Genomic DNA, 13,783 nt, shown 5'->3' on the forward strand with positions numbered 1-13,783 from the left:
TATAACAAATTTCAAGGGACCAACACAATGAGTTCTTTATATCCGAACTTCGTTATAAACAAACTCCTGTATTTCTCCGAATTATGGAAAAACAAAGGATTAGATAACAAGCAGATACGTTTAAAAAGAATATACAGCAGTATATCATTACATCTGAAGATAATTTTATTATTTGGATTGTTATCTAGACTATCGTACATATTGCAGTTCTTCCTACGTGTTCAAGCACGCTTGAACAAGTTTGTAATTTTCTTCTAAACCGTGTCTGCTGCCGCTGTTCGTAGCACCGTCGTTTCCACTTCCTCAAATGCCTGAAATTCATTGTCCGGCACCGTGTTGTTGTGTTCGAAAAGATAGTGTTGCAAGTTTTCCAAACTTTGGATTGCTTCTTAGGAACTGATGGATTGTTTCTCACTTTTGTCTGAAGAGATATCGCTTTCCGTTTGTTTGCCATCCTTTAATCTAGCAATGCACAAACACGAGTTATAAAAATCAACTTGCGGCGTGTTCCTACTTTACAGCTACCGTAAAACGCACCTTACTTTCCGCGTTTAACACAATGAGTTCCAGGGAAAACAATTTATTTTTAACCTCGATCCTGAACTCTGGTGGACGCGCGTTACCGGAAATATTTGCACCCGGGACGATTTCCGCTGTCATCCGAGTGGGAGGAATGAGTCATGTCTGGCTTGCGAAGCGACAACAGCTATGAAAACTAGTTTTGTGGTACCTGAGTTATTCACGAGCAGAAGAAAAGAAAACATGCGGAAATTATACACAATGTAGGAGAAATAATTATACACAATGTGTATGTTTGGTTTTATATGTTGACAACAGTTCGAAATTTGTTGTTGTTACTGGCTTATTTTTATTATTAATGTTCTTCGAATTCCATAAATTGATTATAGAATGATCAATTACCCACTTCGCTGGTTAAATTAAGAAAAAATGGTAATATATTCCATTAGTCAGTTACTTTCTACTATTACTAAAGCTCTCTTTGATATCGGTCATTTTCGAAGATTTTTATATATCCCCCTCCCTTCCCCATGTTGCGGGGCACGGCGTCGGAAGTGCCATTGTTCATCTCAGCGACCCCGAAAATTATGAATTCGACACTGATATTGGTCATTTCGATAATTTATTTATTTATTTTTATTTTATTTATTTATTTAAACAATCACCAGATACAGCTCACAGGCCATTTTGTACTGAATATCTAACAACAACAACAGTGGAAAGGATTTGGGAAGGTATCGTCTAGGGCCTGTTTTAGTAGGTTCTATCTCGGTATTTGCCTGGTAGGACAGGGAAACCCTGGAAAACCCAGTCAGGATAGTCGGCAGCGGAAATCGAACCCACGACCTCCTGAATGCGAAGCCAACGCTCTACCACTTGAGCTACTTCGCTTTATATATTTTATTTCTTCCCCCAAGTTGCGGAGCGGAATTTGGATTTAAACGGCATGAGAAGTGTCACTGTTCATCTCAACGATCCCGAAAACTATGAAACTAATATCGGTCATTTTCGATCACCCTCCCCCACCTTTAAGTTACAACGTCAAAGTGATATGACAGAAACCATCTCAGGTTTAAACTTTATCTAGGTTGTAAATTTGATCGAGATCGGTCCGGTGGTCCAAGAGTTATTAAGTTTTCTTTATATATATATATATATATATATATATATATATATATATATATATCCCTCCTACCCTCTCCCCCAAGTTCTACCGTCAAAGTGAGATGATAAAAAAACCACCTCAGACCCGAACCTTATCTATGTTAAAAATTTGATCAAGATTGATCGTTTGGTTCAAAATTTATTAAGTTTTATTATTTTTTAACTCCTCCCTCCCCCTCCCCTAAGTGCTATCATCAAAATGAATAGATAAATACCATGCGAGGCCCGAACTTCATCTATGTTGAAAATTTGATCGAGATCGGTGGCATGGTTCAAGAATGAAGTTACAAATAGAGTCGCTTTCTTTTTTTTAAACACATATATATATATCCCTCCACTTCCCCTATTTTGCACCATCAAAGTTAAATGATAAAAATTATCCCACGTTCAAACGTCATCTATGTTGAAAATTTGATCGAGATCGGTTGGGTGATTCAAGAGTTTAGTTTTATTTATTTTTATATATAAATATCCCTCTCCCCTCTCTTCCCTAGGTTCTACTGTCAAAGTGGAAATATATATATTAAAAAAAAAACTTTCCAGGCCAGATCTCATCTGTGTTGCAAAATTTGATCGAGATCGGTCGGGTGGTTCAAGAGTTACTTTTATTTATTTTTATAGATCTCTCCTCCCGTCCCCTAAATTCTACCATTAAAGTTATATGATAAAAATACCCCAGGGCTGAACCTTATTTACGTTGAAAATTTGATTAAGATCGGCCGGGTTGTTTAAGCGTGATGAAGTCACAAAGACAATCACTTTTATTGTTCCTTTATTTATTTGTTTATGTATTTATTTATTACATATATCTTCCCCCTCTTTGTAGCACCGTAAAAGTGAAATGAAGAAAACATCCCAGCACCCCATCCCAGATATCTATTATATCTTTAGTTGGCTAGTATCCCCCTTCTCTCGAAGAAAGTTCAACGTCCCACGTTTACACCGTTTAGGCTAAAGGAGACAAATTATTAATGGAAATGAATGATTGTGAAATTAAATTTTTGTGCTCTCCCACCGGGAATGGAACTCGGGACCATGTACATCAAAGGCGCACGCGCTATCCAATAGACCGGCAGGGATCCCTTGACACTCAGATTGTTAGAATTTGTTGTAAAAAAGTGATTGAAACTTCCTCGTAACTAAATGGTTAGTGCACGCACCTTTGGCACGGGATACTCGGGTTCGGATCTCATGTTAAGCTGTAGATTCACGTCTCTGTAGCTTCGGTGCTGAATGGGACGCTAAACTCCAAATCAACCATTCAAGCCAAGAAACCGCCTTTTAATAGTACCTTCATTTCTGAAGCAAGTTTACGTCTACATAAACTTAAGAAACCTCCAGTTACTGAAAATGGTTTGGGGCAACCCGATTTGAAAAATCAAACATGCTCAATTATTTGTTTTAAAAGATATATATATATATATATATATATATATATATATATATATATATATATATATATATATATATATATATATATATATATTACAACGAGATACTTTGTATCGTTTAATAATTACCTGTACCTTGGGCAGAAAGTGCTCATACTCAAGCACTATACTTGAGATAATGTCAATTTAAAATAACAGAAGAAGAATGTTTTAATATATGTAAGAAATATACATTATTGTATAATTCGTTGCTATGTAGCTGTTTATAGATACCTAATCAACATGTATGTTTGTAAGACAGTTTGAGTGAAAATACGTTAAAAGAGTATCAACTAATAAACCATTTAATACCGATCATCGACTTGTAATTTCGATAGAAAAGGTGAGAATAATAGTGTATATAATTATTGAAGATATTTTTATGTGTAAACAATTACTACCACTCAAGATTTACTGATATCATTAGCCGAACCAGGTTGACGACTACCTTTGGTGAGTCGTTGTAAAATTTTTGGTTTACCTCACCCGGGAACTTTGTAAATTCTTATCCTGAAGTATAAAGTAAGGGTGAATTTACTGCTGTAATAAGGTTCATGACTACGAACTTTACTATACTTCGAAGTGGTAAAATAATCACAAGAAAAATGATGATCGGTGAGGCAATGGAAAAAGAAACTGGTGACAGTGATAACGAAGAACAAAATACAGCTCCTGTTGTACCCGAAATGTTATCGTTAGAAGACAAAATCTTAATGGCTTTACAGAGACAAGAACAACGATTGGAACAAAGTTTAGCCCAGATGTCGGAAAATTTAAAGAAGACTTCCAGTAAACAGTATGAAGAATTAAAGCAGACTTCCAGTAAACAGTATGAAGAATTAAAGCAGACTTCCAGTAAACAGTACGAGGAATTAAGTAAACGATTGGAACAGACATCCGGAGAGACGAAACAATCTATTATCCAAGCGGTGAGTGACATTACATCACAGTTCGATGAAAAGCTAAGAAGAGTATCTGAAGATTGCCAGGATAATTACAACCATACAATTCAAGAAGTCAACTGTGTAAAAAAGGATTTGGAAGTAATAGAATCTTCTATACGGCAACAAAAGATTCAGGTCACGGATAATTCTACCAAAATACGTGCGAATACTTAGTTGATATCTGCATTACAAGAGGAAATCAGGATGCTACAGATTAAGGACAACGCATACCAAAACAACATGGTTAATGATCATTTGGAGTTCCCTTGTTCACAGGAGATGACCTCGCAGTCACCCGTAGCAGATCAATGTGAACCTCGCATTATCTCATCTTCTAGTAACCCATCCGATGAGGACATTATTTTGGAAGAAATTCATCCAAGGAATACAGATGGGCGTAAAAGAGATGGTGGAACTACACATCATGCAGTAGGTAGGAATTGTCACTCAACACGAACACGGAAAGGTGAAAGAAAGGTAAAGTTAAGTGTAAAGATGAGTGAAATACGTGCTATGAGTAAGTTCAGTGGTAAATGTAACGAAAACGCTACCTCTTTCCTAGAAAAATTTCAGGATGAGTGCAATATAATGTGTATAGATAAATCGTAATATATGAAACTAATCCCTCATTTATTACTCCCACCATGTTCTTTATGGTTTAAAGCAGTACGAGATCACGTTAATACATATGATGAATTTAAAGCTGCGCTGATTGCAAATTACGAAAATGACTTTTTGCTTGCAAACAGAGATGCCACGATTAGAAATCAACCTTTCAATCCTCGTTTGCACAAATCTGTTGTTGACTTTGTTGTAAATACATATAACGAATTAAAAGTCGTTAATCCGTTGCAATCGGAATCCAGAGTAATTGCATCAATCAGAAATTTGCTACCGTTTAAACTACAACAGATCCTGTTTTCTACCCAGTGTATGAGTTTTAATCATTTATTAATGCTTGTACAATGTTATGAAACTCAATACCACGCTCAGAATCATCAAGCGGGAGTAGGTAAGATTAAAAATAATTCAGATCACTTTGTACCTGTTCGTAATCTAAATATCCGTAATGCGAACGATACGGAACACAACCTAAATCGAGTGAATTTAAGCAATCCGAACGAGCAAAATAGGCAAAGATATGTTGGAAATCCACCTAACCTAATTAATCGTGGCAATCCTTATGTTAGACCATATAACCAAAATAGATTTAAAAATAGACGTAATACATGGCGAAATTCAAGGAATACAGTAAACTACATGGATAGACGTAGTCGTAATTCAAGAGATGGCATTCCGCATCAAAATCAAGAGAATGACACAATTCTTGTACAGAATAACAATACGGGACATAATCACGATTGTGCAGTACAATGTACTTTATTAGAATCATATGCAAGTACGAATGTAAACTGACTGCAGTTGATGAAGTAAGAGTTAAACTCATATCAGCTACTGATTCTTATGAATATGTTTGTGTAAAAATAGATTTATTTTCTTCCTTTTGTTCGTCCGAACATAGGTTACGTTTAATTTTTGATTTTTACTTAATTTAATTTTCTTTAATTCTTATTAACCAATGATAATTTTCAAATGATTTTTAATTCTCTTTTGTTAATGTGAAGAATTATAATTCGATTTATAATTGATCAAAGGCAAAGGTTATTTATATTATATGGATTTGTGTTGAGAATTTGTTGTCAAAGATTATGTTAAGAATAAGGTTCATTCTATTAAGCCATTTATCCGACGACTGTCTTTATGCGCTACTTTATATATTACCCGAATAAGATTCTTCTATATTCTGATGCCTTATGGATACAATGTATATTTTAAAACATCATCTAACGTAGTTATCATATAATGCGCCCTGGAAAGATCAAATATTATTTTTCTTAACATCACCGTTTTAATAATGATTGAAAATGCTAATCATTGTGATTTATGTTTTTAAAAGGTAATTTGCCTCTTACGATTTTGACTGCGCACCCTTCAGTAATTATATTATTAAGCGACGACGTTTCTGTAATAAAAGATAAATGATAATGGAATAAAAGATTCATTATAAATGTATTTATATATATGAAGCTTAAGGAAGATATATATATATACGAGGGGCGATCAAAATGTAAAGGACATAAGTAATGTAACATCATTATTGTAAACGGACCAGTGGTTCTTAAATATAAAAGCTAAGCTCGCTTGTAACTTTTATATTCAGTCCCATCGTCGGGCGACATTTTTATACAACGAGATACTTTGTATCGTTTAATAATTACCTGTACCTTGGGCAGAAAGTGCTCATACTCAAGCACTATACTTGAGATAATGTCAATTTAAAATAACAGAAGAAGAATGTTTTTAATATATGTAAGAAATATACATTATTGTATAATTCGTTGCTATGTAGCTGTTTATAGATACCTAATCAACATGTATGTTTGTAAGACAGTTTGAGTGAAAATACGTTAAAAGAGTATCAACTAATAAACCATTTAATACCGATCATCGACTTGTAATTTCGATAGAAAAGGTGAGAATAATAGTGTATATAATTATTGAAGATATTTTTATGTGTAAACAATTACTACCACTCAAGATTTACTGATATCATTAGCCGAACCAGGTTGACGACTACCTTTGGTGAGTCGTTGTAATATATATATATATATATATATATATATATATATATATATATATATATATATATATATATATATATTCTGTCATAAACATACAGAGAAAGTGTGACAACGCTGTTCGTCTTAGAGGGAGATAGAGTCTTGTGGAAGTGATGATTCAAAAGATCTTCCCACTTTTTTTCAGAGGATGGTTTCCCTGCTAACTGTAGCTGTTTCAGACTTCAATTACGCAAAATCATTTTGCCGTACGGTTATCACGTAATGCGTGTGCCCTTATTTGGCGTTTCCTGTGACTTCGCTTCTACGAAGACGCCTGCTTGCATATTGCATCATCCCAACTCAACATAGTTAGCTGCGGTTGAATGTGTTAAGAAGTCTATCAATAAGTAGTTTTGTGAACATGATAGCAATGTAATATAACGACATAATAGTAATTAGTGGTAAGTTATATTTTAAAACTGCATAAAAACTGAAAGAAGAATATTTATGTGAAAGTAATTAACATCATCATTTTCAAGATTTGTATTTATTTATTTATTTCTCTTCAGCGAATATCAGGTTTTGTAGTTGCGCTTTAGAATGAGTTGTTATTATCATTATTATTACTTACAGGCAAAAAATAGTTTCCAATGCAGCGAAAAGAAGCTGCAGTTCTATTTTTATGTAGTTACAATAATGATCCTGGGTTTTGTTCCATGTACGTTAAACGCGAACTGACAATAATTAATCGGCATCACATATGAAAATTAGGTGCTGCTTTACCGGTCATGTGATACTCTTTTGGGTGCTGAAACTCATTTTCATTGTTAAACGTACAGTTTTGCACCGAGCAAATATAACTTACTGACGTTGGCGAAAATATTAGTGGAGAGAGTACATGACAGTATCTGTAATATAAAAGGGGGAGGGGAGTTAACTTCAATGGTGCCCCTTCAGTTTTACTAAAGAAATTTAAAAATAATAGGAGAAAGGATATTACAAATGGTGATTTAGAGTTCTTGTGTGATCTTTGGGTTTGAAAGGTTGGGAGTAGAGTTATGTTTGATACGAGAAATTATATGTAAGTCTTGGTACTAGTTGGTACTATTTGCAAGACGTGAAAGCTTTCACGGAAGGTTTCAATGGTTGAGGATCATTGCAGTCGTATAGCATGGTGAGTCGAATATTATATTTCTGTGTTGAGCTTTGCTGAATTATATAATAATAATGAAAGGGATCTATTGAATTTCTGTGAGGCGCACGCATTACTGAATTTGAGAACACAGTAGGTATAGAAAGTGTGGTAAGAATTCGAAAATTAACAAGCGTAGAGGAACTTACGTTTCCACTTCCGTTTAATTGCAACAGTACAGGGCACAAAATGTATGTAGGAAAAGGCGGCAACAAAGGGAACATTTTTCAAAATATCAGTGTTACCTGTGCACAGGGTTGGCAAAAACCATGGTTTTTATTGAAAAAACCCAAAAAAAACTTTTTTTTTTTTTTGTTTAAATCAGGTTTATTTGGTTTAAATAATTTGCTCTATATATTCATATCATATATGGACAGAAATAAGTTTGTTTCACCTTGATGTTATTATGCAACAGCCGGGCTATGCTGGAAGGGGTCACATAAGCTTAAAGCGGAATAAAACTGCTTCTCGAGTTACATCCGAGAGAAACTGTCCTCCATTTGAACTCGGAACCAGAACTAATTGGTCACAAATGCGATATGTCTACCGACTCACGAAGGAATCCTGATAAAAATACGTTGTACTGATCTTTACATGCTTCTTAATATAACTGTCAAGAGTCATTTCAGAAGGACAAAAAGATAAACAGTTGCACAAGTGAAACCATTATACAGAATTACATATGGACAATTTCAAAGTACGACGGAGTACAGAAGAACTAATTTAGTTCAAGTTAGTTAACAACGACTTTTATTGTTCCAAATTAAAGAAATACAACGACTTATTTTGCATATCAGTAAGAAAAGTGAATAAAGATACGAATCATTTGAGTCCACTTTGGCTCAGACTCATTTATACATAAAATAGATACCAAACATACTTCTCATTTCACTAAATGCCTCTCGTGGGGTTTGTATGACCCCCCTTCCCCCCCCCACACACACACAAAAAGTACGGCATTTCGATGTATTTTATCAACAGTAAACATTGAAACGAAATAATATTTAGAATTTTTCTTTGATTGCAATTACACAACAATAATAACTACAAAAAAAAATCACAAAACAAACATTTATAAACTTATACAAAAAAAAAAAAGTTGCTTTTGTAGCATAATACAAAAAAAAAAAAAAAAAGTTGCTTTTGTAGCATAATCTTTTTGAGTAATGAATGGGGAATTTAGGTCTGAATATAATACGAATAATATACGGGAGTGAAACGTGATAACCCACAAATGTGTGTTCATCAAGATTTTACAAACACTTACACTTTTACGAACATTTCTCGTTTTTTGGTTTAAACCAGTTGGTTTTTTTTTTTAAAAAAAAACCAGCTGGTTTAAACCAGCCAACCCTGCCTGTTCGTAGTGTTGTGGCGCCTTCTAATAGGCGACAAACAGGCATTCATAGAGCATGAATTGAAGTTGTCCTTAGCAACAGTGGTTGATTGGAGTAGGCCTAATTATTGTAAGGAAGTGTGTGTGTGTGTGTTGACTGGGTGATAAGAAAGTCAACGAACATCGGTAATCCTGGAAAAGTCGTTGAAATAGAAGAGGCTAAATTTGGGAAAAGGAAGTTCAATAGAGGCCGACGAGTAGACGGTCAATGTGTATTTGGTGGCGTAGAACGTGGTCCAGAGCGAAAGTTTCATGTGTTGCCAGTACCGAGAGAAAGAAAGAAAAACGTTACTGAACATAGCAAGGTATTGAATATTACAGAGAACAAACATCTCAGACTGTTTTAAGTCGTATGACTGTCTCAATGAAGAAGGTGTCTGACACGTTCGAGTGAACTACAGTGTAAAATTTGTATGCTTGTAAGCTAGTGAAGAAGTACAGGAGAAAAGTCACGAGATTTTAGATGAGAAGCAACTGTCCGTCCACACCGAGAGAATCGAGAGCTGTTGGCAAAATATGCGGTACTGCATACTTGTGATGGGGGGAAAAAAATCTGAACACTTAGAAGGTTATTTGGCAGAATATTTGTTTATAGAGAGGAGGCCGTATCATCACCTCGTGCATGATTTCCTCGTGGAAGTAGCGGAACTGTACAAGTCAAAGTTCTGAAGGCAAGTGAAAGGTAAAGTACTCTAACCTAACAATTTTTAATGTTTTAATTGCTTTTTTATAGTTCTGAAACTGGAGGGGCATCTCTAAATTTTATCCTAAAAGAGAAACGTCTCAATCTGTGAGAAACGAAAATTTGCCTTAACAGTTAACATTCGCCGCTCCGCTACATCCGTTGTCTGGCTGCCTGACACCAATAGATTGTGTTTGCGTCCAGGCAATTTGTAGATTTAAAACTATTATAACTATTTAGTTACAACTTAAACCATATTACACAAAGAGTAAAAAGGTGCATGACTAGACCAGGACGAACCCGAAACCTTCGACATACCGTACCGATGCGTTAACTACGTTGCTTTCTATTACGCTTCCTAAACAGCCATACACCCTCTCACTCTTGAAGTCGGTGTTTTTCACTCAGATCACATAATTTGTACCGCAACTTTCTGTTGTGCTTGGACAATCTAGTGTCCATATTTAGAACATTTCTGACGGTTGTATTATCCTTATAATTCGCATCTATAGAGGATTTGTTAAGAATTTGTTATCCATTATATTATGTTATAACTCACTTGTTTCTGCCATTCATTAATATAATTAAATTATATAGTTTCATTTTAATTGTTTGAAAATGGATAGTAGTGATGCTAAACATAAACATGTTTTGCTGTTTATTAAGACAAGGGCTGTATTAAATGTAAATAAGGGTGTAATTACTTATATAAAATCCACAACTGTTTGTTCCATGTCAGTCACAATACAATTTAGCAACTAACGAACACGAACAGTTACCTTTTACCTTGAGGATAGTGCATATATTTAACAAGTTTTATCGCCAATCCGCACGAAGCGCATACTACCATTAACAGGCCCAAAATAAGTTTATATTCGAACATTAATATTTGTGTCGCAAGTTAGTAGATCGGCAGACTTAATATGTATATATTAGGTGTAAATACCAAAAGTTACATCTTGATTTTTTAAATCTTCGATCATGATACGGTATTATATACTCTATATATTATCTTTCAATGGTAGAGCAATTACCTCTGGTTCGTGGAGTCCTTGGTTCGATCCCCGGCCAAGTACGTTTGTGGTAGACAGCATCATGTTCGTGGGCTTTTTCAAGGTACTCCCGTTACCTTCCACATTCTCATTCCATCATTATCCACTTGCCTTAATCATCAGTCTCTCTTAGTCTTAAGGACAAAATCGTGAGACGTTAAACTTGTAGATTTAATTTCATTTTCTATGTATTATCTATCACCAGGATGTCTATCGTTCGCAAAAGTCATGAAAAAGGGACAAAACGGTCATGAAAGTCCATAAAAAATCACGAAATTGAGCTATTGTTTCACGATTTTTTTAAAATCTGTACAAAATATAAGTATAGACTGGAAATGTTTGTTCTATAAAACGTCAGAATTCACCACCAAAAATGTCTATGGTCGTCTGTAGATGCTACCTACTCGCAAGCAAAGCACGCTTCTTCCGCATGCATGAAAAAATTCGGCTCAATTCGCTCTTGAAAATGTTACTAAATTTTATGGTTTGGGAAAGAACAGGTCACGAAATTTCAGTTTGGAATTTTAGTAGACACCCTGGTCACAATAGAAAGTGCATGTTTTTCGCGGGTTTCGTATCTTTTGCCCTTCGAAGCAGTTAAAAATATGAGAAGATCAGTTTGCTTAATAATGTAATTGACCGTATTAAAACTTTTAAAGACGTGGATTCTGGTAAAAGAACAAAATATATTACGTTTACAAAATACGTAACACAAAATGTGGAACTAGCAGAGAAAACAGAGAAACTGTTTTGTGATAAGTTTCACACAAAAGAAACATAAAAATTACTTCCATGTTTAAAGTTCATAGCAAAAATGCAGCATGTGAGTGTATGGCGTAGTGGATCAAGTTTTCATCTATTAATCAGGTGGTCCATGTTTAAAATTTTTATCAAGTACACTTTTTTTCTTTTCTTTTTGTTGAAGGAACAGCTATTTAATGTAGTATTAGTGTTTTACATATGATTTCATTGTTAAATTTTTACTTATTTTTTTCCTAAGATAATAATATAAGATAATAATAATATATACATATAATAATATATGTATGATATTTATTAAAAGTAGGGTATTCTAGATTTTTCTGTTAATAAAATATAAGATGAAATATAATAAAATTCCTGTATATGAAATGAAATCTTCCAGTTTTACATTCTATGATTATGCTCTGTAGAGTAAAATGGATGGATGATTATGAAAAAAAAAAGTTGGAAGTAAGTGTGGGAGGAAGCGGGAGAATCTCGAGATAACCCATAGACACGATGTTGTTCACCACAGATTCTCATGGCGTGAGATCTAATCAGAAGTCCCACGCACCAGGTGAATGCTTTACCACAGAGCAACTGTGTCTTTTTTTTAACATTATTATACACGTATAAATGAAGTATTTTCTAAAAGGGAGGAACGATGGCTCGGTGGTAGAGTGTTCACCTAGGGTGCTATTTTCTTTTCATGACTTTTGCGATACATCGTCTTAATCATGTCATTAACTTGCTAAATATACAATCATGCCTGTTATCCTGTATGGTTGCGAAACATGGTCACTTACTCTGAGGGAAGAACGCAGACTGAAAGTATTTGAGAACAAAAACCTTAGACGAATATTCGGACCCAGAAGGAACGGGAATGGGGAATGGTGGAAATTTCATAACAAGGAACTTCATAATTTATACCGTTTACCAAACATTGTTAGGGTTATCAAGTCTAGGAGGCTCAGATGGGCAGGTCATGTAGCCAGAATGGAAGAAAGTAGGAAAGCTTTCAAACTCTTAACTGGAAGCCCAATCGGAAAACGACCATTAGGAAGACCTAGGCGCAGATGGGAAGACTATATTAAAATGGGTCTCGCAGAAATAGGAATACGAAGTAGAAACTGGATCCAGTTGGTTAAGGATAGAAGTCAGTGAAGAGCTTTTGTGAACGCGGCATTGAACCCCCGGGTTCCATATACCATAGAGTTAATTAGTTAGTCATTCATTAATTTGCATTTATGTCTTCCTCAGCCTATCCGACATAGCAGCAGTACGTTAGGTAAAATTTTAGTTTATTAAAAAAATCTCAATAGGTAGTAAAAATAAATTATGTATTCTAAATAAGAATGGCAATATATCAGCATGATTTTGAGAACAACAATTAAAACAAGAATTATCACAATAGTATTGTTGACACTGGTTGCCTCGGCTAGTGATGATAACTACAAAACAGCAGCGTAGTAGAAAATTCAGTAATCAGCAGCGACTAGCCTAAAAATAATTTCATGCTTTTTTGATCAAAATAGAAAGTTAGTCTTCCATTGCTTCCCATTCGTATTTATTCTTATTTCTTTTCAGCCATTTGTATGGATTTCAAAAGCGGAAGTAGCTACAGTGGAGAAATTGGAACAATACTATGTCCTGTGTCCCTCCGACGTCAAAGACGGGTACTTAGTGGAAACAATTAGGAAATACAAAGAAGAGAATAAGGAATCATCTGTCATCATTTTTACCGATTCTTGCAAGTGAGTTGCATAGTTCTTTAATTTTAAAAAAAGTTCCCTTACACATAGAATTAAAAGTGTTCAATCAAAATGTAGATTTAGAAAAATCTTGTTATGTTTAATCCAGATAGGCAGAGCAAATCACATACACGGGAACCGCTTTCTGCAACTACCTGGAATGTTATAGTTTTGATTTTTGCCGTATCCTCTCTTGATAAGAAATCATGTTTTTTATATATCTTAAAGAATTTAGTAAGTTTTTAAGAAGTTTTTAAGTCCTACTCTGCAGACTGAAACTTTATTGGTCTT

The 13,783-nt window shown here is 34.6% G+C and overlaps 1 protein-coding gene across 1 annotated transcript in view; it reads left to right on the forward strand.

The window, feature by feature from the left end:
• The window catches only part of Dbp45A (putative ATP-dependent RNA helicase Dbp45A), a 134,977-nt gene that overhangs the window by 34,073 nt on the left and 87,121 nt on the right, over positions 1-13,783 (forward strand). The window contains exon 6 of the mRNA XM_081738858.1: positions 13,329-13,495. Within this exon, the coding sequence (XP_081594984.1) occupies positions 13,329-13,495 (167 nt within the window). The remainder of the gene's footprint in view (positions 1-13,328; positions 13,496-13,783) is intronic.

Source organism: Thermobia domestica, chromosome 14, assembly GCF_964235325.1.
Source record: "Thermobia domestica chromosome 14, izTheDome1.hap1.1, whole genome shotgun sequence".
Lineage (NCBI taxonomy): Eukaryota > Metazoa > Arthropoda > Insecta > Zygentoma > Lepismatidae > Thermobia > Thermobia domestica.